This window comes from Cebus imitator, unplaced genomic scaffold (genome assembly GCF_001604975.1).
Source record: "Cebus imitator isolate Cc_AM_T3 unplaced genomic scaffold, Cebus_imitator-1.0 Scaffold312, whole genome shotgun sequence".
In the NCBI taxonomy this organism is placed as follows: Eukaryota; Metazoa; Chordata; class Mammalia; order Primates; family Cebidae; genus Cebus; species Cebus imitator.
In genome coordinates this window covers 1354144-1381148 of record NW_016107627.1, presented here as the reverse complement: position 1 = coordinate 1381148, position 27005 = coordinate 1354144, and the positions used below count along the sequence as shown (strand labels likewise).

At 41.9% G+C, this 27005-nt stretch overlaps 1 protein-coding gene and 1 long non-coding RNA gene across 4 annotated transcripts in view; one reads left to right on the top strand and one right to left on the bottom strand.

The window, feature by feature from the left end:
- Positions 1-21226, bottom strand: part of PCCA (propionyl-CoA carboxylase subunit alpha) — a 429187-nt gene extending 407961 nt beyond the window's left edge. For all 3 annotated transcript variants that reach the window (XM_017503569.1, XM_017503572.1, XM_017503570.1), the window contains exons 1-2: positions 21020-21226; positions 1401-1478 (exon numbers count right to left, since the gene is read on the bottom strand). In XM_017503569.1, the coding sequence (XP_017359058.1) occupies positions 1401-1478; positions 21020-21124 (183 nt within the window). In that variant the 5' untranslated portion in view covers positions 21125-21226. The remainder of the gene's footprint in view (positions 1-1400; positions 1479-21019) is intronic.
- A 133-nt stretch (positions 21227-21359) lies between these two features.
- The window catches only part of LOC119467626, an 11252-nt gene continuing 5606 nt past the window's right edge, over positions 21360-27005 (top strand). The window contains exon 1 of the long non-coding RNA XR_005196173.1: positions 21360-21521. This is a non-coding gene — a long non-coding RNA (uncharacterized LOC119467626). The remainder of the gene's footprint in view (positions 21522-27005) is intronic.

Sequence of the window (27005 nt, the reverse complement as noted above, 5' to 3'; positions counted from 1 at the left end):
GAAAAAGAAAACTGAAAATTACATTTGCCTTGTATATTAGTCTGTTTTCACATTGCTATGAAGATACTACCTGAAACTAGGTAATTTATAAACAAAGGTTTAATTGACTCCAGTTCTGCATGGCTGGAGAGCCTTTAGGAAACTTACAATCATGGCAACATGAAAGCAGGCACCTTCTTCACAAGGTGGCAGGGGAGTAGTGCAAAGGAGGAACTTCCAAACACTTATAAGATCATAAGATCTTGTGAGAACCAACTCACTATCATAAGAACAGCATGGGGGAACAGCCCCCATGATCTGATTACCTCCCTCCCTCAACACATGGGGATTAAAGGTCAAGATGAGATTTGGGTGGGGACGCACAGCCAAACCATATCACCCTGCAATTGTGTTTCACATTGTATTTCTAACGGACTGAAGATATGTAGACTCTTTCTTCCTCCAAGCCTCCAGATTCAACAGAATCTGGAAAGTAGTATTATACACTTCAGCAGATGATTCAGAAGATACCTCAGACATGTCATTCTCAAACAATCATTCCTATCAGTTGTATTTTGATGGCATTCACCTTGAACAATCTCTTCTTAACCACAACTCTGCTCCTGCCCTTTTTGATGCCTTCATGGCAGGAAACCATGTTTTATTTCCAATCACTTCTAGTCCCTACAAGGCTCAAACATTATTGTAATAGCTTTTTACTTAGAAACCCCTTTTCCCGAAATTTATAATATACAAAATTACCTTCAAGCTAAATGAATCATATAGGCCAGGCACAGTGGCTCACATCTGTAATCCCAGCACTTTGGGAGGCTGAGGCAGGTGGATCACCTGAGGTCAGGAATTTGAGACCATCCTGCCCAACATGGTGAAACTCTGTCTTTACTAAAAATACAAAAATTAGCCAGGTGCAGTGGCATGTCCCTGTAATCCCAGCTACTCAGGAGGCTGAGGTGGGAGAATTGTTTGAATCTCAGAGGCAGAGGTTGCAGTGAGCCATAATCATGACACTGCACTCCAGACTGGGTGACAGAGTGAGATTCCATCTCAAAAAAAAATTAAGTAAGTGAAAGAAAAACTCAATAGTTGAATCAAAATGTGTCAACTGCCCAGTCTTTAAGAACAAATGCTTTCTTAGTTATTCTACCGAAAACAAAGGAAACACATTGTAAATGCATTAAATTTTGGTTAAGATACAAAAACAAATTTAAAAGTTTCAGACTGTAGCCCACAATGAAAAACAGAATACTGAAAGATTGAGGACCTATAGAAACGTATAATGCTAGAGTGATCAGTGACCACACAGCCTTAACAAAATCTCATCTGTCCACTGAACACAGTGTGGAGACAAGAAAGTAAGGCCATGATAACTTAGTTGTTGAGAAAATCTTATAAATACTTACTTTTTCATTAGGATCATATCCCACTGAACCAAGATTACGGGACACCATTAAGTGCTTTCTTGAATAGTGCGGAACATGCTACAAAAAAAGGAAAGCAAAATAAATTACAATTACTTGATGGGCTTTAGAACACTTTTTCAGGGTATTTCTTCCAGTTAGCTTCTAGCAAAAATGTTTTATCAATAAATGTAGTTCTAGGCAATATACCATAATTACAATTATGGAAGGGAAATCGTATCTACAGACACAGCCCCTTGGCATATAAGAGAAACCAAAGGCATCAAAACAATCTCCAGAAGAGCAAAACAAGAATTGTCAACAGGCCAAGCAAATCTGAAGAATGACTTTCTGATCATGCAAAAGGATAGAGCAGGGTCAGAAATGTCACAGACCACACAGAACTTTTAAAAACACAAAACAAGAGTCTTGGTCTCAAGGAGCTTCAAATTTAACAGTGGCCAGAAAATAATAAAGTATTATTTTTATATTTGCTGATGTCTTGAGCATGACTTCTTATTTTACATTTTCTGGTACAAAAGTGGTTTGGCTGATAAATATGAGAAAGCAATACTAGTAATCAAGGACATTTCTCATTCATTAAACTGTTTGTGAAGAAAGCATATTTTAATGCTTAAAAATATTAAGAAAAGTGACTAAGCAAGGCACGGTGGTAGACGCCTGGAATCCCTGCTACTCGGGTGGCAGAAGTGGGAGTATCACTTGAGCCTAGGAGTTTGAGGCTGCAGTTAGCCAAATCATATCACTGTACTCCAGCCTGGGCAACAGAGGAAGACCCCACTGAAAAGAAAGAAAAGAAAAAAGAGAAAGAAAAGAAAGAGAGACAGAAAAAGAGAGAATTTCCCAATTGACACTGAAAAAGCTAGATGGAAAAAATGGAGGAAAATAAATCAGCAAAAGGCAACCAACCAGTATCACCTCTTAGAACTTTCTAAGAGGATAGCAACTCAAGAAAAATGTTTTCATAGCAACATTTTTAAATGAACTCAAAAATTTATACAACTATTTTTTAAAGAGTCAAGCCTCATATTGTAAAATGTAATCTCTATACAAAAGTGGAGGTTAAAGATACAAAAAGATATAGTTTTATTTTTTTATTTTTTGAGACAGAGTCTCACTCTGTTGCCAGGTGCCAGGCTGGAGTGCAGTGGCCCAATCTCAGCTCACTGCAACCTTCGCCTCCCGGATTCAAGCAATTCTCCTGCCTCAGCCTCCCGAGAAGCTGGGACTACAGGTGCATGCTACCATGCCCAGCTAATTTTTGTATTTTTAGTAGAGACAGGGTTTCACCATGTTGGCCAGGATGGTCTCAATCTCTTGACCTCGTGATCCGCCTGACTCGGACTCCCAAAGTGCTGGGATTACAAGCATGAGCCACCGCGCCTGGTCTGTTTTATTTTTTTTAATTGTATTTTGCGCTCTGGCGTATATGTGCACATCCTGCATCCTGCAGGATTGTTGCATAGGTATATACATGCCATGGTGGTCTGCTGTCCCCATCCCCCTACCCCATGCTATCGCTCCCCTCCCCTCCCCTCCAACCCCCCACCTAGCCCAGTAAGTGTTGTCCTCTTCCCTGTGCCCAAGTGTTCTCATTGTTCATCACCTGCCTATGAGTGAAAACATGCAGTGTTTGGTTTTCTGTTCTTGTGTCAGTTTGCTGAGAATGATGGTTTTTAGAGTCATCCATGTCTCTACAAAGGACACGAACTCATCGTTTTTTATGGCTGCATAGTATTCCATGGTGTATATGTGCCACATTTTCTTTGTCCAGTCTATCATTGATGGCCATTTGGGTTGGTTCCAGGTTTTTGCTGTTGTAAACACTGCCTCAACGAACATACATGGGCATGTGTCTTTATAATAGAGCAATTTATAATCCTTTGGGTATATACCCAGTAATGGGATTGCTGGGTCAAAATGGAAATTCTATTTCTAGATCCTTGAGGAATTGCCACACTGTCTTCCACAATGGTTGAACTAATTTACTCTCCCACCAACAGTGTAAAAGTGTTCCTATTTCTCCACATCCTCTCCAGCATCTGTTGTCTCCAGACTTTTTTTTTTCCACAAGACAAGACAGATTTAATCTCAACTCTATCAATAATTACATTAAGTGTAAATGGTCTAAATATTCCCAATTAAAAGGCAGACATTGTCAGATAGCATTTTTTAAAGAAGATCCAACTGAATGCTATCTACAAGAAACTTACTTTAAATATAAAGACACACCAAAAGGTTAAATACTAAAGGATAGACAGACTTCCATCTTTGTGGTATTGTGAAGCAATCTGCAAATCCTCATCCTCAAAAGCAAATATAAAACTAGAAAAAACTGACAAAAATTAACATTTCAGGCATCTGAAAATGAACTGAAGGCAGACCAAACACTGAGAAGCACTTATTCTTTAAAAATTGCTAGAGCTTTAGGTATTAAGTATTAAAAGAAGTTTGGTTTCTCAGCCTCAGTCCCTATATTGTCAACTGAACAATTCTTTGCTTTGGGGCCTGTCCCGGCATTGCAGTACATTGAGCAGTATCTCTGGCTTCTAGCCACTAGGTGCCAAGAGGATTCCCCCAGTTGCAACAACCAAAAATGTCTCCAGACTTTTCCAAATGTCCCTATGGAGCCAAATCAGGAAGATAAACAAGAGTAGATCTAAATGCACCTAGCAAAGAGCCCTAAAATACAGAAAGTAAAAACTGACAGTAGAGAATGCAGAAATAAACAATTCAGTTGAACAATTACAGTTGGTGTATTGATACTCCTCTCTTGGTGTCTCCAGACTTTTTAATGATCACCATTCTAGCTGGCATGAGATCGTATCTTAATGTGGTTTTGATTTGCATTTCTCTAATGACCAACGATGATGAGCATTTTTTCATATGTTTGTTGGAGGCAAAGATGTCTTCTTTTGAAAAGTGTCTATTCATATCATTCACCCACTTTTGAATGGGTTTATTTGTTTTTTTTTTCTTATAAATCTGCTTTAGTTCTTTGTAGATTCTGGATATTAGCCCTTTGTCAGATTGGTAGTTTGCAAAAATTTTTTCCCATTCTGTTGGTTGTCAGTTCACTCTACTGATTGTTTCTTTTGCTGTGCAAAAGCTCTTAAGTTTAATTAGATCCCATTTGTCTATTTTGGCTTTTTGTCATTGCTTTTGGTTTCGTAGTCATAAAATCCTTGCCTGTGCCTATGTCCTGGATGGTGTTGCCTAGGTTTTCTTCTAGGGTTTTTATGGTATTAGTTCTTATGTTTAAATCTTTAATCCATCTGGAGTTGATTTTTGTATAAGGTGTAAGGAAGGGGTCCAGTTTCAGCTTCCTGCATATGGCTAGCCAGTTTTTCAAACACCATTTATTAAACAGGGAATCCTTTCCCCATTGCTTGTTTTTGTACAGTTTGTCAAAGATGAGATGGTTGTGGATGTGTGGCATTGCCTCCGAGGCCTCTGTTCTGTTGTATATCTCTGTTTTGGTACCAGTACCATGCTGTTTTGATTACTGTAGCCTTGTAGTATAGTTTGAAGTCAGGTATCGTGATGACTCCAGCTTTGTTCTTTTTGCTTAGGATTGTCTTGGCTATGCGAGCTCTCTTTTGATTCCATATGAAGTTTAAAGTGGTTTTCTCCAGGTCTGTGAAGAAAGTCAATGGTAACTTGATGGGGATAGCATTGAATCTATAAATTACTTTGGGCAGTATGGCCATTTTCACAACATTGATTATAACTAGCCATGAGCATGGAATGTTTTTCCATCTGTTTGTGTCTTCTCTTATTTCCTTGAGCAGTGGTTTGTAGTTTTCCTTAAAGAGATCTTTTACATCCCTTATAAGTTGTATTCCTAGGCATTTTATTCCCTTTGTAGCAATTGTAAATGGGAGTCCACTCATGATTTGGCTCTCTGTTTGTCTGTTGTTGGTGTATAGGAATGCTTGTGGTTTCTGCATATTGATTTTGTATCCTGAGGCTTTGCCGAAGTTGCTCATCAGCTTAAGGAAGTTTTGGGCTGAGATGATGTGGTCTTCTAAATATACGATCATGTCGTCTGCAAATAGGGACAATCTGACTTTTTCTTTTCCTAGCTGAATGCCCTTTATTTCTTTTTCTTGACTGATTACTCTGGCTAGAGCTTCCAATACTATATTGAATAGGAGTGGTGAGAGAGGGCATCCTTGTCTAGTGCCACTTTTTAAAGGGAATGTTTCTAGGTTTTGCCCACTTAGTATGATATTGGCTGTGGGTTTGTCACAAATAGCTTTTATTATTTTGAGATACATTCCATCAATACCTAGTTTATTGAGAGTTTTTAGCATAAAGGGCTGTTGAATTTTGTTGAAGGCCTTCTCTGCATCTATTGAGATAACCATGTGGTTTTTGTATTTGGCTCTGTTTATGTGGTGGATTACGTTTATAAATTTGCGTATGTTGAACAAGCTTTGCATCCCTGGGTGAAGCCTACTTGATCGTGGTGGATAAGCTTTTTGATGTGCTGTTGGATTTGGTTTGCCAGTATTTTATTGAAGATTTTTGCACCAATGTTCACCATGGATATTGGCCTGTAGTTTTCTTTTTTAGTTGTGTCTCTGCCAGGTTTTGATATCAGGATGATATTGGTCTCACAGAAAGAGGGAGGATTCCCTCTTTTTGTATTATCTGGAATAGTTTCAACAGGAATGGTACTAACTTCTCTTTGTACGTCTGATAGAATTCAGCTGTGAACCCCTCTGGACCTGGACTTTTTTTGGTTGGTAGGCTATTAATTGCTGCCTCAACTTCAGACCTTGTTATTAGTCAATTCAGGGTTTCAACTTCTTACTGGCTTAGTCTTAGGAGTGTGCAAGTGTCCAGGAATTTATCCATTTCTTCCAGATTTACTGGTTTATGCACATAGAGCTGTTTGTAGTAATCTCTGATGGTAGTTTTTATTTCCGAGGAATCAGCAGTGATCTCCCCTTTACCGTTTTTTTATTGCATCTATTCAATTCTTCTCTCTTTTCTTTTTTATTAGTCTAGCTAGCAGTCTATTTTGTTGATCTTTTCAAAAAACCAGCTCCTGGATTTATTGATTTTTTTGTAGGGTTGGCTTTTTTTTCCTCTATCTCCTTCATTTCTGCTCTGATCTTAGTTATTTATTGTCTTCTCTTTTGTGGTTTTTTTTTTTATCTTGCTCCTCTAGCTCTTTCAATTTTGATGATAGGGTGTCGATTTTAGATCTTTCCTTGTTTCTCATGTGGGCATTTATTACTATAAATTTCCCTCCAGACACTGCTTTAAATGTGTCCCAGATATTCCAGTACATTGTGTCTTCGTTCTCGCTGGTTTCAAAGAACATTTTTATTTCTGCCTTCAATTCATTGTTTATTCATTCATCATTCAGGAGCAAGTTGTTCAGTTTCCATGTGATTGTGCAGTTTTGAGTGCTTTTCTTAATCCTGAGTTCTAATTTGATTGGGCTGTGGTCCAACAGACTGTTTGCTATGATTTCCATTCTTCTGCATTTGCTGAGTAGTGATTTACTTCCAATTACGTGGTCAATTTTAGAGTAAGTGTGATGTGGTGCTGAGAAGAATGTGTATTCTGTGGTTTCAGGGTGGAGTGTTCTGTAAATGTCTATTAGGACTGCTTGGTCCAGATCTGCATTCAAGTCCTGGATTTCCTTGTTGACTTTCTGTTTCGTTGATCTGTCCAATATTGTCAGTGGAGTGTTAAAGTCTTCCACTATTATTGTGTGGGAGTCTAAGTCTCTTTGTAGGTTGTTAAGAACTTGCTTTATGTGTCTGGGTGCTCCTGCATTGGGTGCATATATATTTAGGATAGTTAGCTCTTCTTGATGCATTGATCCTTTTACCATTATGTAATGCCCTTTTTTGTCTCTTTTGATCTTTGTTGGTTTAAAGTCCATTTTATCAGAGACTAGGATTGCTACCCCTGCTTTTTTTTGCTATCCATTGGCTTGGTAGATCTTCTTCCATCCCTTTGAGTCTATGTGAGTCTTTGAACGTGAGATGGGTCTCCTTAATACAGCACACCATTGGGTCTTGACTTTTTATCCAGTTTGCCAGTCTGTCTTTTGATTGGGGCATTTAAGCCATTTATATTCAATGTTAATATTGTTATGTTTTAATTTGATCCTGCCATTTTGCTACTGGCTGGTTGTTTTGTCCATTAGTTGACATGGTTTCTTCATTGTTCCTCTCCATGTTTAGTACTTCCTTCAGGAGTTCTTGTAAGGCAGGTCTTGTAGTGATGAAATCTCTCAGCAATTGCTTGTCCACAAAGGATTTTATTTCTCCTTCAGTTATGAAGCTTAGTTTGGCCGGATATGAAACTCTGGATTGAAGGTTCTTTTCTTTAAGGATATTGAACATTGGCCCCCACTTCCTTCTAGCTTGTAGGTTTCTGCCAAGAGATCCACTGTGAGTCTGATGGTCTTTCCTTTGTGGGTGACTCAATCTTTCTCTCTGGCTGCCCTTAGGATTTTTCCTTCATTTCAACTCTGGTGAATCTGACGATTACATGCCTTGGGGTTGCTCTTCTTGAGGAATATCTTTGTGGTATTCTGTGTATTTCCTGGATTTGAATGTTGGCCTGCCTTGTTAGGTTGGGGAAGTTCTCTTGGATAATATCCTGAAGAGCGTTTTCCAACTTGGATTTATTCTCCCTGACACATTCAGGTATGCCAATCAAGCGTAGATTACGTCTTTTCACATAATCCCATAGTTCTTGGAGGCTTTGTTCATTTCTTTTCACTCTTTTTTCTCTAATCTTGCCTTCTCGTTTTATTTCATTGATAATATCCTTTCTTCTGCTTGATCGATTTGGCTGTTGAAACTTGGACATGCCTCGTGAAGTTCTCGTGCTGTGTTTTTCAGCTACATCAAGTCATTTATTCTCCTGGTTATTCTAGTTAGCATTCGGTCTAACCTTTTTTCAAGGTTCTTAGTTTCTTTGCATTGGGTTTGAACATGGTCTTTTCACTCAGAGAAGTTTGTTATTATCCACCTTTTGAAGCCTGCTTCTGTCAATTCATCACTCATTTTCTGTCTTGTTTTGTTCCCTTGATGGTGAGGAGTTGTGATCCCTGGGAGGGGAAGATGTGTTCTTGTCTTTGAAGGTTTCATCCTTTTTGCGCTGTTTTTTCCCATCTTTGTGGATTTATCTCCCTTTGATCTTTGAAGTTGGTGATTTTGGGAAAAATCTCTGAGTGGACATCCTTTCTGTTGCAGTTGGGGCTGTATCTTTTTGGCCTGTAGAGACACTGCTGGGCTGCCTTGGATTCACTCAGGTGGATGGGTGGGTGGTCTTTCTCTGGGGTTTGTTTGCAGGTGATATTAGCCCTACCTTCCCAATGGCACCTCTCCTTCCCTGAGCTGAAATTGGTGTATTTGCTGCCAAGCTCTCTGGCGTGTGGGCTTCAGTTTGAGTTTTGTTGTGGGTTGGGGCCTGTCAGCCTTTATGGCCGGTTTCCCTGCTTTCAACTCTGCCTCTTTCTGCAGGATGGGTTGTTCCGTCCCGCTGGCATTAGTCCAAACTTCTGCCCAGGTCTGGCCAACAACTTGTGGCAAGGGGCAGGAAGCATCGCTCAGATTTGCATCACAACCCACAGTGCCTCTCAGTCCGGCAGGCATGGACCATAGGTTGCAAGAGGGATGAGGTAAGCACAGGATCTGAATTGGAGCACTGAGGGGGTGAAGTCCCCCCACCCTCGGAGCTGGCTGCATGTTCCAGGTGGGGACACGCCCAGCCCCGTCTTGGTTCGCCCTCCCTGGGCAGCTCTTGCCCTGCTTTGGCTCCTTCCCTGGGCTATTTTCAGAGTCCTTCCAGTCCCCCCAAAATGAACCCGGCACCTGACTTGGAATTGTGAAGTCCTCTAGCCCTCTGCTTCTCATTTGCTGGGAGCTGCATTCCGGTGTTGCCTCCTCTTGGCCATCTTGGCACCACCTCCCTCAAGATATAGTTTATAAAATAAAACCTTTACCAAGTAAAAGACCAAAAACAACAAGCAACTGTGAATGGGAAATTATTACTGTGTCCCTATTAAAGATCAAGACTCTCCCTCATATATTCCTTCAAGCATAACTGTGAGTTAAAAATATTATCCCCAATTTTTGGATAAAGTTGAGTCCCAAGGACTTTAATTTTTCAAAGGTCACAGGCTGAGACTAATGGTTACAAGATCTAACAACAGATTGGTCAAGAGCTTTCTGAAGTTTTTTATTTTGAGATTAAAAAAAAAAAGTGGCAATTCCCACATAAACACTAATAGCTACTACTCAAAGATACAATGTTGTTCCACAGAGCTTGTACATATGTGAACTTGTAATAATGCAGCCCAAAGTAGTAAAAACCATAGATGCTCGTTACTGGTTAGCCAGTAACTTGAAGTAGACATTGTATGAGCAAACACAACTACAACAGAACAACTACCAAGGAAAAATACAAGTGTGAACCATTCTCACAAATCTGAACTGGTTTGGAGTCAGCCCCATAAAGCCTCTATTCCTGTTTACTCCTGGCAGATATTCACGAAAAGTCAATAATGAAGAATCAGGTCAACAATCAAGCAATTTTTGTAAAGCCACACATGACATTTCTTTTCTAAATGCAGGAAAACGTTCGTAGAAGTCTGCTAATTTGGACCTCTACACAGAATCTTAACTTTTGTTGTTTTTGTTAAGCATCTAACAAACTGGCTATACGCCCAGCCCAAACTTCTTTGTAAGGTATTTCCTAGCAACAAAGGTTCTGAAAAAGAACGTTAATCAACCCTATGTATAAAGACTATTTAGCCAATCACAGCCAAAAGGAGAAAGGTCGGGTTGTGCAAAATGACTTCCCAATAACATATTGCCATATTTTCCACACATCAACAAGAAATATCTGCAAATGGCCTGGCACATGGAAAGTGCCATTGACCCTCAGAGTTACAAGACTTGGGTCAACTCTCAGCTATGAGTTATTGAGTTAATCGTCTTTCTGAGCCCCCATCTCCATCTACAAACTGTAGGTGATGACACCTCCCTGAAGGAGGCGTTTGCTAAGGAGTTGTTAAAAGGATCAAATGAGTTTTTATAAACAGTGAAGCGTCAAAATATGTAAGGTATTACCTGAAAACTAAATCCAAATATGGACCTGTCACCTTCTTTCTCAAAATTATACCAGAACCACTTGGGAGTTACCATCAGAGAATACTATAGTCAATAAGAGATCTGGTCTAGACTTAGATTCTGACCTGGATTTAAATCCTGACTCTGACATTTTCCATACATATAGAAAGTTTCTTCATTTGTACACTAGGGATAATAGTACTTATCCAGGTCACAATGTTGCTATGAGGATTAAATAAGAATGTCGAACATGGCCAGCACAGTCTTGCATATATTATGAGCACACAATAACCTAGACAAAAAGAAGGTGGATAGGGTACGGCTTATCAGATAAATTCATTATCAGAATGCTTCTGCTTCAAAGAAGAAACTTTCCTCAAAACTAGGTTAATGGAACTATAAAATGATCTCACCAAAGTCAAAGTAAACATTAGTTTACTTTATCTTGCATTTTCATCTCTAAAATTTCAGTTGAAGGTCTTATCCCTATATTACAACACAGAGCTTGGACGCATCCATTGAGTATCATTGTGCACTGTAACAGAGCCCAAGGGGTTCTGAGAACATGCCCTTCTCTGAGGACACTTAAGTCAGTCTGGCTTTTTCCTGGAAGCACAGCTTTTCTTTCAAATAGACTAGTCTTCAGGAAGTCAGAGACCATCCCAATCTTCAGTGTCTGCCAAAAGCCAAGCTAAACACCTAATAATTGAGAGAGTTGTTCGAGACTCAAGATTCTCTGGGCTCTGCCTCTAAGCTCAAGCACCAGGAAACTATATATGTCAACTCTATAGCTTCCTTGTCCTACCCTTGACTCCCCAACCAGGCCATTCTTCCCCATCCCCCTGTAGCAGGTGTTGTCAGTGGCCACTCAGATCCTCTCTAGTTGCTGTGTTGACAACTAACGGCTCACACTTGCTCCCTCATCTCAACCACGTTCCCCATCTCAGTACAGTTGGAGTTGATGGAGAACTCTATATAGTTCATCAAGCCTGAGAGCTACCTCCACCCAGCCTGGCCGAGGGCTGACTAACACTGCATTCAAAAGGCCAGTCCTGGCACCTCAAGGTGGGACTTGATCAGTAGCACAGTCTGTGCACTACAGCTGTTTCATCAAATACAGCAGTCACAAGCCACATTCAGATGTGCTCTAAGAGTAAACTACGAACTGGATTTTGAAAATTTAGTACCCCAAAAATGTAAAAGACCTCATTAGTGAATTTTTACATTTACATATTCAAATAATACTTTGACTATGTTAAATAAAGTACATTAATTTCATCTTATTTTACTTTTTTTTTATTTTTTTAAGAGATGGGGGTCTCACTACATTTGCCCAGGCTAGACTGCAGTGACCATTCACAGGCACAACTACAGCCCATGGGAAGCCTCTAAGTCCTAGGCTCAAGTGATCCTCCCACCTCAGCCTCCTGAGTAGCTGAGGCAGGTCCCTGCCACCACACCTGGCTTCGTTTTACCTTTTTTTTTTTTTTTTAAGACAGGACCTCACTGAGGTCTGAAGTGCAGTGACAGGATCATAGTTCTCTACAGCCTTGAACTCCTGTGTTCAAGCAATCCTCCCACCTCAGCTGGAACTACAGATGCGTGCCACCATATCCCACTAATTTTTTAATTTTTTTGTAGAGACAGGGGAGAGAGAGGGTTTTCACTATTTTCCCCAGGCTGCTCTTGAACTCCCAGCCTCAAGTGATCCTTCAGCCTTAGTCTCTTCACTTTACTTTTTTAACGTGTCAGTGGGTTTTTGTTTGTTTGTTTGTTTTTTTGAGACAGAGTCTTGCTCTGTCACCAGGCTGGAGTGCAGTGGCATGACCTCAGCTCACTGCAATCACCACATCCCAGTTTCAAGCAATTATCCTGCCTCAGCCTCCCAAGTAGCTGGGACTACAGGTACACACCACCACACCCAGCTAATTTTTGTATTTTTCATAGAGACACGGTTTCACCATGTTGGCCAGGTTGGCCTCAATCTCTTGACCTCGTGATCCACCCGCCTCAGCCTCCCAAATTGCTGGGATTACAGGTGTGAACAACCATGCCTGGCCAAGTGTCAGAAGATTTTTAATGACATTTGCAGCTCACCTTATATTTCTAGTGGGCAGTGCTGATCTAGGGCAGTTGTTTTCAAATTTCACCATGCATCAGAATCACCTGAAAGGCTTGTTAAAAAAACAGATTGCTAGGCTCCATCATCAGATTTTCAGACTCTGCAGGTCTGGGCTAGAGCTGGATAATGTGCATTTCTAACAAGTCCCCCAGTAATGCCGATGGTTAATCACCACACTTTGAGAAATACTGCTTAGAGCTCCCTGTGGGAACAGACTGTAGCTAAGCTCCAGCTGTCAAAACAATGATGTGTTTCAATGTAACTACTGTCTTGCTTTTCCCTCCCAAGCCTTAACCCTCCCTATTTCTATGACACTTAATACGCAAGAACCTGGACAATTGATTTAAGTCATTCTTTTATTTTTTAGTTAAGATGTAATTCACATACCATAAAATTTACCCTTTTAAAAATGTATACAACTCAGTGGTTTTTAGTATATTCACAAGGCATGGAACCATGACGGCTACTGATTATAGGACATTTTTTATCACCCCAAAAAGACACCCCTTAACTGTGCACAGTCACTCCCATCCCCTCTCCTGTAGGCCCTGGGCAACCACTAATCAACTTTCTGTCTTCATGAATCAGTCTATTCTGGAGACTGCATATAAACACAATCATACAATAGCGGCCTTGCCAGTCTACCCTTCAAAAGTCACTCTTGATTCCTTCCTTTCCCTATCTGTACACTGATTTTAGCCAAAAGGCCAAGAAGCAATCCCCTATTTGGACATGTCTTACAGATACTGCAGGTTCAGTTCCAATCAATTACTGTCAAAACAATTAATGTTTGCTCAAAAATGCTAACAATCATCTGATCCTTCAGCAAGTCATAATCGTTCTCCTGATGGAGGGTCCTGCCTTGATGTTGATGGCTGCTGACTGATAAGGGTGGTGGTTACTGAAGGTTGGGATGGCTGTGGCAATTTCTTAAAATAAGACAACAATGAAGTTTGCTGTATTGATGTCCTCTCATGAAAGATTCTCTGTAGCATGTGATAATGTTTTGATAGTATTTTATCAACAATAGAACATCTTTCAAAATTGGAATCAATCCTCCCAAAGCCTGCCGCTGCTTTATCAACTAAGTTGATGTAATACTATAAATCCTTTTTTGTCATTACATCAATGTTCACAGCATCTTCCACCATTAATAGATTCCATATCAAGAAACCACTTTATGGCTGCAAGTGGTGGCTCAATGCCTGTAAACCTAGCACTTTGGGAGGCCAAGGCAGGTGGATCACTTGAGCTCAAGAGTTTGAGACTAGCCTGGGCAATGTGGTGAAACCCCATCTATAAAAAAAATTTTTTAAATAAAAATTAGCTGGCATGGTAGCACAACCCTTTAGTCCCAGCTATTCAGGAGGCTGGTGGGAGGATTATGTGAGCCTGGGAGGTTGAAGCTGCAGTAAGCCATGATAGAGCCAGTAGACTCTAGCCTTGGTGACAGAGTGAGAACCTGAAAGAGAGAAAGAAAGAGAGAAAGAGAAAGAGAGAGAGAGAAAGAAACCACTTTCAGAAAGAAAGAGAGAGAGAAAAAGAAAGAGAGAAGGAAATGAGGGAGGGAGGGAGGAAGGATGGAAGGAATGAAGGAAGGAAGGAAGGAAGGAAGAAAGAAAGGAAGGAAGGACTTTCTTTGCTAATCCATAAGAAGCAACTTTTCATCCCTTCAAGTTTGATCATGAGATTGCAGCAATTCTGTCACATCTTCTGGCTCCACTCTAGTTCTCTTGCTATTTCCATCCCTCTACAGTTACTTTCTCCACTGAAGTCCTAAACTACTCACAGTTGTAATCTATTTCTCAAAACTCCTGTTAATATTGATATTTTAACCTCTCATGAATCATGAATGTTCTTAATGTTATCTAGAACGATGAATCCTTTCCAGAAAGTTTTCAATTTACTTTGCCCAGACCCATCAGAAAAATCACTATCTATGGCTCTATATAGCCTTATGAAATATTATTTATTAAATAATAAAACTTGAAAGTTGAAATTACTCCTTGATCCATGGGCTAGAGAACATTATATTAGCAGGCATAAAATAACACTAGCCAGGCGTGTTGGCTCACACCTGTAATCCCAGCACTATAGGAGGCCAAGGTGAGCAGATCATGAGGTCAGGAGTTTGAGACCAGCCTGATTGACATGGTGAACCCCTGTCTCTACTAAAAATACAAAACTTAGCCTGGCATGTTGGCACGCGCCTGTAATCCCAGCTACTCAGGAGGCTGAGGCAGAAGAATTGCTTGAACCCTGGAGTCGGAGGTTGTAGTAAGCCGAGATCGTGCCACTGCATTCCAGCCTGGGTGACGGAGTGAGACTTTGACTCCATCTCAAAAAAAAATAATAACATTAATCTCTTCGTACAGCTCCATTAGAGCTCTGGGGTAACCAAGTGCATTGTCTATAAGCAGTAGTATTTTGAAAGGAATCTTTTTGTCCTGACCATCAGGTTTCAACAGTCAGCTTAAATATTCGGTAAACCATGCTGTACACAGATGTGCTGTCATCCAGGCTTTGTTGTTCCATTTCTAGAGCACAGGCAACGTCTGTCAACTTTGAATAATTCTTAAGGGCCCTAGGATTTTCAAAATGGTAAATGAGCATGGCTTCCACTTAAAGTCATCAGCTGCATTAGCCCCTAACAAGAGTCGGACTGTCCTTTCAAGCTTGCTTGCTTGCTTTTTTGTTTTTTAGGGATGGGGTCTTGCTATGTTGCCCAGGTTGGACACAAACTCCTGGGCCCAAGTGACCCTCCAACCTCAGCCTCTGGAGTCAGTGTCTGGGTTCACAGCCTCAAACGACAGCCAGGTGTGATAGTGAGCACCCCAGGTGCTGTCATTTGAGGCTTTAAAGCCAAGCACTGACTTCTCCTCTCCTGTTCTCCAAGCACTAGATGACATAACGTATTCTTCCAATAGAAGGCTATTTCATCTACAATGAAAATCTGCTGTTTGGTGTAGCCAACTTCATGAACGATCTTTGCAAGATTTTCTGGACAATGGTGCAGCTTCTGTATCAGCACTTGCTGCTTCTACATTTATGTTATGGAGATGGCTTCTTTCTTTTCTTTTCTTTTCTTTTCTTTTTTTTGGAGACAGAGTCTTGTCTGTTGCCCAGGCTAGAGTGCAATGGCGCAATGTCGGCTCATTGCAACCTCTGCCTCTGGGTTAAAGCGATTCTCCCGCCTTAGTCTCCTGAGTAGCTGAGATTACAGGCACGCACCACCACACCTGGCTAATTTTTTTATTTTTAGTAGAGACAGGGTTTCACCATGTTGGTGAGACTGGTCTCAAACTCCTGACCTTGTGATCTGCCCGCCTCAGCCTCCCAAAGTGCTGGGATTACAGGCGTGAGCCACCATGCCCAGCCAGAGATGGCTTCTTTTCTTAAATCCATGAACTAACCTCTGTTTGCTTCCAACTTTTCTTCTGCAGCACCCTCACCTCTCTCAGCCTTTGTAGAATTGAAGAGAGGGCCTTGCTCTGGATTAGGCTATGGCTTAAGGAAATGTGGCTGGTTTGATCTTCAATCCAGACTACTTAAGCTTTCTCCGTAACAGCAATAAAGCTGTTTCACTTTTTTAAATCAGTTGTATGCTCACTGGAGTAATACTTTTAATTTCCTTCAAGAACTTTTCCTTTGCATTCACAATGTGGCACAGAGGCCTAGCTTTCAGCCTATCTTGGCTTTTGACATGCCTTCCTCACCAAGCTTAATCATTTCTAGTTTTTGATTTAAAAACTAGAATCTTCCCTTCACTAGGATGCTTAGAGGGTAATTAATTGGCTTAATTTCAATATTATTGTGTCTCAGAGAATAGAGAGGCCTGAGGAGAGGGAGAGACATGGGGGAATAACTGGCTGGAGAAGTCAGAACACACACAACATTTATCAATTATGTTTCTCCATCTTATATGGGCGTGGGTCACAGCAACCCAAAATACTTACAGTAAGAATACTGAAGATCACGGATCACAGATCACCATAACAGACAGTAATACTGAAAAAGTTTATGGCAAGAATTATCAAAATGTTTCACAGAGACACAAAGTAAGCATGTGCTGTTGGAAAGATGACACCAAGACAGTTGCTCAAAACAGGGTATGTCTCCATCTGCCTTCAAACCCCACAGCAAGATAGGGGCTCTAGCTCCAAAATAGATCCCAAGTCTGACCAGTTCTCACCAACTCCAGTACTACCACCCTAGCGCAAGTTACCATCATCTCTAGCTTAGTCTTCTACAATGCTTCCAGACTGTCTCTGTTTCTACTCTTCCCACCCCATCCCCAGTCCTACTCCCGCCCCTACTAAGACATTTGCCACACAGCAGTCACAATCATCTTTTCCAAACATAAATTCAATGTGCTTAAATGCCTCCATTTGCACTCTCATTATTAAATTCCAAAGACAAGCCCCTGATGACTCTGTCCTGCCTACCTGCTCCTCCCTCATCTCCTAAGATCACCCATCATTCAGTTCACTCAAACCACAGCTGCCACCTTCATCCCTGATTTATGCCAAATGCAATCTCCCCTCAGAGCTTTCGCCATGGCATTGGTCTGCAATGCTAGGCCCCCATATAGTCACATGGTTGGCTGGCTCAGTTTCCTGTCCAAATAATATGTATAAATATATGTCTATAACATTTTTTGCACCAGAAACTAGTTGCTGTAATAATCTCAGAACTTTTTTTTCCCAGATGATTTGTCAGAAATGTATCAGCATGCTGGAAAGATTAACCTCTGGGCAATTTTAAAGCATTCAGGTAAGCCTAAACATTATTTTCCATATTTACTGAGTACAAAAGAAAATAACGGATTTCAAGGAACACAGAGTTTAAACATTCAAATTTCATGAATGCATCATATAATGAGACCATGATTCAAAGGAGACAAATTGTAATTAGAATAGCAAGCTGAGGAGGGTGGATTGCTCCAGTTCAGGCGTTTGAGACCAGCCTGGGCAACATAGCAAAACCCCATCTCTACAGAGAAATTTTTAAAAATTAGCCAGGTGTGGTGGTATGGGCCTGTGGTCTCACCTATTTGGGAAGCTGAGATGGGAGGATGGGAGTCCAGGAGGCAGAGGCTGCAGTAAGGCAACATCGTGCCACTGCATTCCAGCCTGGTCGACAGAGCCAGACCCTGTCGAAAGAAGAAAAGAAAAAAAGAGACAAAGAGAGAAAGAAAGGGAGAGAGAGAGAAAGAGAGAAGGAAGGAAGGGAGGGAGGGGAAAGCCTTTGGAATCATATTATCCAAGGTTCAAATTCTACTTCAGCCAATTGTGCTTTTAAGCAATTACTTAACTGCACTAAGCTTTGTTTCCTCTACTGTTAAATTGGAATTTTTGACCTAGTTGTTCAAGGATAAAAGTTAATGTATGAAAAATCACATGGCCAGGTGCAGTGGCTCACGCCTGTAATTCCCAGCACTTGGGGAGGCTGAGGCAGGTGGATCATAAAGTCAGGAGATCAAGAAAATCCTGACCAACATGGTGAAACCCCATCTCTACTAAAATACAAAAAAAAAATTAGCCAGGTATAGTGGTATGCGCCTGTAGTCCCAGCTACTCAGGAGGCTGAGGAAGGGGAATCGCTTGAACCCAGGCAGTGGAGGTTGCAGCCTGGAAACAGAGCAAGACTCCATCTCAAAAAACAAAAAGAAAGAAAGAAAAATCACACAAAACATCTAAGAGTTCAATAAAAACTCTAGCAATTACCATAAAACCAATATCCTAGAGCCACTGAAAACATTTAAGCAGAAGAAAAAACTAGGCATTAAACAATGTGATTTAAAACTGATACACAAAACAAGTAAGACTAAAAGGCGAACTACATATACCCTAAAAATAAACAAACTCTGTTGACTGGCCAAAAGAATGGTCAGAATTCTCTAGACTAGACCCTAGAGTTAGCTGGCTGCTTTCCAACCAACAAAAAGGTTTGCAGAGGTGGAGGGAGGGATGGGAGGGGTTAAAATCTTCAAAAGGTTCAGCTTCAAACAGACTCAGTAGAGCACATTTCAAGTTCATGGAAGAGAGGCACGGAGAGAAGCTAAGCAGCAGCTCAGGTTCCCCTAGAGAGTGAACTTCAGAGATGCCTCCCACCCCAAGGAGGAATTCTTTACTGGCACAAACATAATGCTACTCTATTGTTACACATTCAGCACCTATTGTGTCAAACATTGTACTAAGAGCACAGAAATAGACAAGATGCAGTCTCTGCCAACACATTAAAAGGAAAAAACCAGGTAAGAAACATCAAAGCTTATGTATTACACAGTAAGTGTATAACAAGTGTACAAAAGTAAGTACAGTAACAGCAACAGCCTTCCTCTCGGCCTCTCCAATCTAAAATGTCAGTGTCATCCCTCCTACCTCCTACATCAATGTCTTCCCACTGATCTAAGACAAACACCAAACCTCATAATATGATCTGTAGGACCCAGCATGGTCTGACTCCTGCCAACTTCTCCAGCACCATCTACTCTCTGAATCAGAGCCTCTGTAGGCTTTTCTCAGTTCTTCTAACTTGTCATTCCCTCTGGCCACAGGACCTTTGCACACACTGCTCTCTTACATATCACATTAATCTCCTCTGTTAGAGAAGGTCACTTCATGCTTCAAAACTTGTCTCAATTTTCAATTCCAAAGGAAAACATTCCCTTACCTTAGGTAGTATAGTATGATTAAGAGCACAGGTTCTGGAATTCTAAATCCTGAGCTTGCCACTTACTGGCACTATAGCTTTGAGCAAGTCACATGAACACTTAGTTTCTGTAAATGGGAGTTACATGGCTGTTATGAGATTGAATAAATTAGTTCAAGTAAAGCAACAGAACAGAATCTAGGGCACAGAACTCAAAATCTTGGCTTGATCAGACCCTCTATTTTATTTTCTTATAGCACCAGGGCATCTCCCTAGCATTTTACACTTATTTGTCTCTCCCTACAAGAGTACAATTCCTAAGAGGGCAGAAACCATATTTATTCACCAGAAGTGGAACACAGGGGATATCCAGTAAATATTAGCTGAAAAAATAGCTACAAGGAAGAAGCTGAGGCCCAAGGAAGAGACCTGTCCAATATACAAAGCCTCATGTGCTTGTCTCCAAAGCCCACACCTTCCACCATACCGAGCTGCCTCCTATGTAAATGGGTAAGTCTTAACAGCTGCAACTAAAGTGGCCAACAAAGATGAACAGAGATAAAGATTAAAGAACAGTAAACTTTATGGCAACACAGAGAACAGTGAAAATGCACACGCTGAATTCGACACAAAACAAACATATGTGCCAGCTCACTTCCACGTCCATGATAAGCTCCAGCTCTCCTACTGCCCACTCGGGGTTCAGTTTCCCCCTCTTTAAAGAGTAGGATGGGGCAGGTCTTCTCTAAAGTGTCTTCAACGTCTAAACTTCAACGACTATAAATCAAGTTATGTGGCAATGTTTTAATAATTATTTTTTACAAGGAAATGTAACAAGCACACTGAACCAGCTGACAGGTGGTTTTCAGGGGACCTTCATTTTAAAGAATTTGTTCCAGTGCCTCAACAAGCCTTATTATTAAAGTAGGTTAGGTGGTCTGTGCCCCAGAATTACAAGAGACTTGATGTTGACGGGAGAAAGCGTTCAGAAGCACACACAAGCACCCCAACCTATAAGTCAAGCCGCCACCATGATGGCATAGGCATACACAACAGTCATGCAGTGTGTTTAGAACAGTGCAAAAACTAGGCTCGCCACTACACAGAAAAGGAAAATAAGATCATGGGATGCATTTGGTACACAGTAGCCTGGGGTGTCATACAATTAAAACAGGCTTTCAAGTGAAACGCAAAACCTATTAGCAGTCCTGACATGGTATAATACTGTAAAAGTTAAGATAAACTCACAACCCTAACTCTACTTGATCAACAGTTCAGAGTCTTCCTTCAAAACTGCTGGAAAGAGGCAAAGGAACACGGAAACTATGAGGACACCTAAAAACACACCCTGGAAAGCTTAAGACAAAGCCAATGCCGCCAGACCCTGGAAGCAGACCTCAGGCAAGGCAGGAACATCCCAGCCCGAAGCCATCAGCCGCCCTGAAGGGCGTGAGGGCACCCGACTGCCTCCGCCCTAGGCCTCTCTGCCCCGCGGGATCCCCGCGAAGAACAGCTGCTGCAAGCGGGAGGCATCCTGAGCCCACTGGCGCGCCAACTCCGGGAGGGAGGAGGAGAACAAGGGGTGCAGCTGAGGCGGAACCGGGGCGCTGGAGCAGCCGGACCCAGCCAGCGCTCCCCCGGCGCCGGCCACCCAGAGGCGGCGCGGCAGGAAGCCCGGTGAAGCCCGGGCCCGCCAGCGCCCCGCCGCTTCTCACCTTCAGGGTCCACAGCGCCGCGCTCAGCATCAGCTGCTGCGGCGGCCACCGCCCACGCCGTCCAGCAGCTTCCAGCAATGCTGTCCGGACCCAGAACCCCGCCATTGTCGACCCAGCAGTCTCTCAGCTGACCTCTCACCCCGCTGGAGGAGGTGGAGAAGGGGAGCGCCTGGGCTTCAGCCAATCACGAGCCAGGAACCCGATGCCCCGCCCCCCTATCTTGCGGGGAGGGAGGGTGGGTGGTCTGCCCGATCAGCCGGAGCCCGGAGCCGGGAGCCGGGAGCCGGGAGCCGGGAGTCAGGAACCCGGCGCCTGAGGGAGACGCGTTAGGACCCGGGCGGCGCGTCCGGCCCCTAGCGGAGCTGGAGGCCAACAGCCAGAGCCGACCCCGGGAATGAGAGAGGCAGGGACACGCGTGAGTTCCGGCGGCCTGCAGCCGGCAAACCCCGTACCGTCCAGTATCGCCTCAGCAACCTACGTGCCGCCAGGCCGGTTAATGTCAGTGAGTCACCTCCGCCCCTTGGCCACCCTGGAGTCTTGAGAATTCGAAGTTCCACACAAATGCCCAGACTACACTGCTGTGTGTTTGAAAGTGTAAATGCAAAGCACAAATCCAGTTGAGGTTTTGAACCACTGTGATAACATAAAAAGTTCTAAGTCTAGAAATCAGAGATCCGAGCTTAGCTCAAGTCTTACCTCTGCCACTTAATATCTGCATGTGAAAGAAATAAGCCACAACTAGAGTCAGTGTCTGTTGCTTGCAAGCAGAAACCCTCATTAGTACAACTAATAAGGTGCAACTGGCTGGGCGCAGTGGGTCACGCCCGTAATCCCAGCACTTTGGGAGGCCGAGGCAGGCGGATCACCTGAGGTCAGGAGTTCAAGACCAGCCTGGCCAAAATGCTGAAACCCCGTCTCTACTAAACATGCAGAAAGTAGCTGGGCATGATGGCGCATATCTGTGATCCCAGTTATTCGGGAGGAGGCTGAGGCAGGAGAATCGCTTGAACCCGGGAGGCGGAGGTTGCAGTGAGCTGAGATCCTTCCGCTACACTCCAGCCTGGGCGACAGAGCAAGACTCCATCACAAAAATAAAAAATAAAATAAAAATTAGTGCAACTATTAAGGACCAGCCCATATGCTAAAGCCTCAGATGTCCTCTTACTTTAGACTTTACAAGAATCCTAATGGAGTATATATTATTTCCATTTGGAGAAACTGAAGCTATAGCACGGTAAAGTCACTCAGCGAGTAAAAGGTCAAACTAGGGTTTGAACCCAAATCTGGCTGTCTTGAGGGACTGGACTGTGTTTTGCTATATTATGGAAATTTTAAAAGATATACAAAAGTGATAAAATAGTGCTATCATCACCACATACCCATTACACTGCATCAACGAATCAACATTTTGTCCATCTTGTTTCATCTATTCCCCTTTTTATTTTTGCAGGAACATTTTAAAGCAAATCTAAGACATCAGACCATCTCACCTATAAACACATCAGTATTAGGGGTTCTACTCTTAACTACTTTGCATCGTCTGCAGAGTCACCTTGAGAGAGTTACAAAGCTCGGAATGTCCTGGAGAATGCTAGGTAAATGCCAAAAGAGAGATAAATAAAATGGGAATATCAGAAAGGTGATATTTAATGGAATTTTAAAATGTAAGTAGGGACTTTTGTGACAAAATGAAAAGGATTATCATTTTCTACTTATGTACCTCAGTCTCATTTTGTACCTGGGAAACCTGCTTTTTTTTTTTTTTTTTTTTTTTTTTTTTTTTTTTTTTTTTTTTTTTTTTTTTTTTTTTTTTTTTTTTTTTTTTNTGAGTTGGAGTCTTGCTCTATTGCCCAGGCTGGAGGGCAGTGGCGCAATCTCAGCTCACTTCAACCTCCACCTCCCAGGTTCAAGCAATCCTTCTGCCTCAGCCTCCCAAGTAGCTGGAACTACAGGCACCCGCCACACTGTCCGGCTAATTTTTGTATTTTTAGTAAAGACGGGGTTTCGCCATATTGGCCAGGCTGGTCTCAAACTCCTAACCTTGTGATCCGCCTACCTCTGCCTCCCAAAGTACTGGGATTACAGGCGTCAGCCACCGTGCCCAGCCTCTTTTCCCCATGTTTTACCCTCTGGATTAGTTTTCTTTAGGTTCTGTTTGTTTTTCTTATAGGAGTTATTTTTATGAAAGTCACTTGTAGTAGAAACTACTTCTCATACTATCCATTCTCCATGCATTACTTTAGTAAGAGTGCTCCTGAGATCTAGCTGGGCACATGGCCACCCAGTGAAAGGCTACAATAGCCAGCCTCCCTTCCAACAAGATGTGAAGCCATGACTAAGGTCTGGCATGTAAAGACTGTGCCCTCCATGCCCTCTTCTTTCTTACCTAAATAAAGATCTACATTTCTCAACTCCCACTGCAGCAAGGGTGCTTACCAAAATTTGGTAACTAAGTTTTGGCCAATGGGACATAAGCACAAGTGATATAGATAACTCTTGGGTTATGCCTTTAAAGGGAAGGGCATGCCTTCCACTTTCTCTTCTCTTTCCAGTTTCCCAGAATGTGGACACAACAGCGGAGGTAAAGTTGTCATCTCAGATGACAAGAAGGAAGTTACATGATCGGGGAGGCAGAACAATATACCAGGAGCCTTTAGGTACGTGACTCTATGGAGCTGCCATGTCAACCCTGGAACATTTTGTTGAGATTTTTATGCAAGCCAGAAAAATACTGTATCTTGTTTAAGTTATTGCATTATGGTTTTTTGTTTTGCCTTTGTTACAGCAGCTACATCTGTATCCTAACTGATAGAGCACTAGTATTTATCTTTGCCTTTTCCATTTAAAGTTATAAGTTGTAAGGAAAATACTAAAGGAAGTTGAGAACACAGCAGACGGGCCTTCTCCAAACCTGTTCATTCTTCTGAATGCCCTGCTCGGAGCATCCTATTGGGCAACATATCCTTGCCTCCTTTCCAGTTTCATGTGGAAATATACCTGGTTGCTGGCTGATGAAATAGGAAAGGACATGAAATTCAACACCCCACAGGCATGGCTCATAAAAACTTCCATGCAATCCTCCACACCTTTTCACCTCTCAGCTGCTGAGACTTTTCTAGGAACTACACAGAAGCAGCTGGGGTCTCCAGAGGCAAAGGGGAACAGATCCTTCTTACCATCCTGCACCAAACTGTGACATGGGCAAAAAATAAACTTTTTATTTTCTTACACCATTGAGATTTGAGGATTGCTAGAGCAGTGAGTCTTCCCAGCCTAATACAGTATTAATAGAGGAAAATTAGACCAGGCATAGTGGCTCACACCTATAATCACAGCACTTTGTGAAGCAAAGGCAAGCAGATCATCTGAGGTCAGGAGTTTGAGACCAGCCTGGCCAACATGGTGAAACCCCATTTCTACAAAAACTACAAAAATTAGCCAAATGTGGTGGCACATGCCTATAATCCCAGCTGCTCCGGAGGCTGAGGCAGGAGAATCAGTTGAAGCCAGGAGGCGGAGGTTGCAGTGAACCAAGATTGTGCCACTACACTCCGGCCTGGGCAATAGAGTGAGACTCTGTCTCAAAAAAAAGGAGGAAAATTAAATAGACTTTTGATACACATCATCAGAAAGAAAAAGGTAGTATTTACGAGCATAGCAGATCTCCTTTTTTCTGAAAAATGGAATAAAGGAATACATAATGCTAAGTTACAGAATTTATAATTTTGACAATGGAGAACTCTTCTAAATCAAAATGAAGTGAAGTTTTCCCCATTAATGTAATTTAATTACATCACTGCTTTAAAACTGTCAGAATAGGCTAGGCATGGTAGCTCACGCCTGTAATCCCAGCACTTTGGGAGGCCGAGGTAGGTGGATCACCTGAGGTCAAGAGTTCAAGACCAGCCTGGCCAACATGGTGAAATCTCGTCTCTACTAAAAATACAAAAATTAGCCAGATGTGGTGGTGCATGCCTGTACTCCCAGCTACTCGGGGGGCTGAGGCAGGCGAATCACTTGAACCCAGGAGGTGGAGGTTACGGTGAGTCAAGATCATGTCATTGCACTCCAGCCTGGGCGACAGAGTAAGACTCTGTCTCAAAAATAAATTAATTAATTTTAAAAAAAACTTTTTCAGAGTAAAAACATATATTAACAATATCAAGAATGGCAGAGCATGGTAGCTCATGCCTCTAACCCCAGCACTTTGGGATGCTGAGGCGGGCAGATCACCTGAGGTCAGGAGTTTGGGGACAGCCTGGCCAACATGGTAAAACCCCCTCTCTACTAAAAATAAAAAAATTAACCGGGTGTGGTGGCACATGCCTGTAATCCCAGCTACTCAGGAGGCTGAGACAGAAGAATCACTGGAACCCAGAAGGCAGAGGTTGCACTGAGTTGGGATCATGCTACTGCACTCCAGCCTGGGTGACAGAGCAAGACTCCATCTCAAATAAATAAATAAATAAATTCCATTTGTATTTAAACTAGCTAGATTCCTCTTGTTTGCTGATACAGATGCCTACAAATGAATGATATTAGCTTACCATCCTAAACTAAATGGTAGACATGTTTTATTACTAATTACCAGAGAGCTGTCTTCATTCATAAGAATTTATTGAGTTCTTTTGTCCCAGTTAGTGTAATAGAAATACGAAAGTGTGGTCCCTTTACTCAAGGAGTTTAAATTTTATCCTAAGCATCCAAAGTAGCATCCTGAAAACAAATATTAAGCATCACTGCTTGATGCTTAATATTTATGTAAGCCCACTTCTAAACAACCTATGGAATGCCTGCCATGCCCATAACTTTTTCTCAATATAGCAGCCACAGGAGATTCCTTAAGCTTTAAGTAGCCATTCTTTGTGTCAAGTAACCTTCTCATCCTGGCAACAATGTATTTGTCCAAGAATTTGAACCCAACAATCATGGAAGATATTGGGGAAATTCTTGAATATGCTTGAGTCCTCTGGCATCCCTGTGGAACAGTTATTCTCACATGAACAAGTCAGTAGTAGTTTATGAACACTGATCTTAAGCAAAGTATGCCAGGATTCCCCTAACTCATAACTGCATTGAGAGAACAAGTAACATTTGTAAACACCGTTGTTTAGGAAAGTTTACCCTTAACATACACTTATTAGAAAGAGTAAGCAAGCAAAATGATAAGCTTGACTGTTTGTATCCTAAAAGATTAAAAGAGCTACAAATAGTCCATTTCTAGCTCAGATGAAAAGGAGGAGTAGGCTAGGCGTGGTGGCCCACACCTGTAGTCCCAGCACTTTGGAAGTCCAAGGCAGGCAGATCACCTGAGGTCAGGAGTTCGAGAGCAGCCTGACCAACATGGTGAAACCCTGTCTCTACTAAAAATACAAAAATTAGCCAGATGTGATGGCACATGCCTGTAATCCCAGCTACTCAGGAGGCTGAGGCACCTTGAACCTGGGAGTGTGGGAGGCAGAGGTTGCAGTGAGCTTGGATGACAGAGACTGTCTAAGAAAGAAAGAAAGAAAGAAAGAAAGAAAGAGAGAGAGAGAGAAAGAGAGAGAGAGAGAGAGAGAGAGAGAAAGTAGAGAAAATACTAATTATTCATATTTATTGAATGCTTACTCTATGCCAGAAACTGGTCGTTGTAAGTGACCTGAATGTATTCTTAATCCTCGCAATTCTATAAGATGGACACTATTATCCCCTCTTACAGATGAGCTGGTTAAACAATTTGCTGATGGTGAACAGCTAGTAAGTGAACAGTCAGGGATGATGAACCAAAGCAGTGGGCGTTCAGATCATATGTACTCCACTGTGCTATACCACCCCTCCTCAGGTGGCTGCAATTGCAGCTTTTAATATTTTTTCTTAAAAAAAAAAAAGATGAGGTTAGAATGGAAAAGTGTCAACAATTAATGGCACTCATTGATAGGTACACAGTTATTACCTTATTCTTTGTTTCTCTGCATATTTCTTTTCTTTTCTTTTTTTTTTTTTT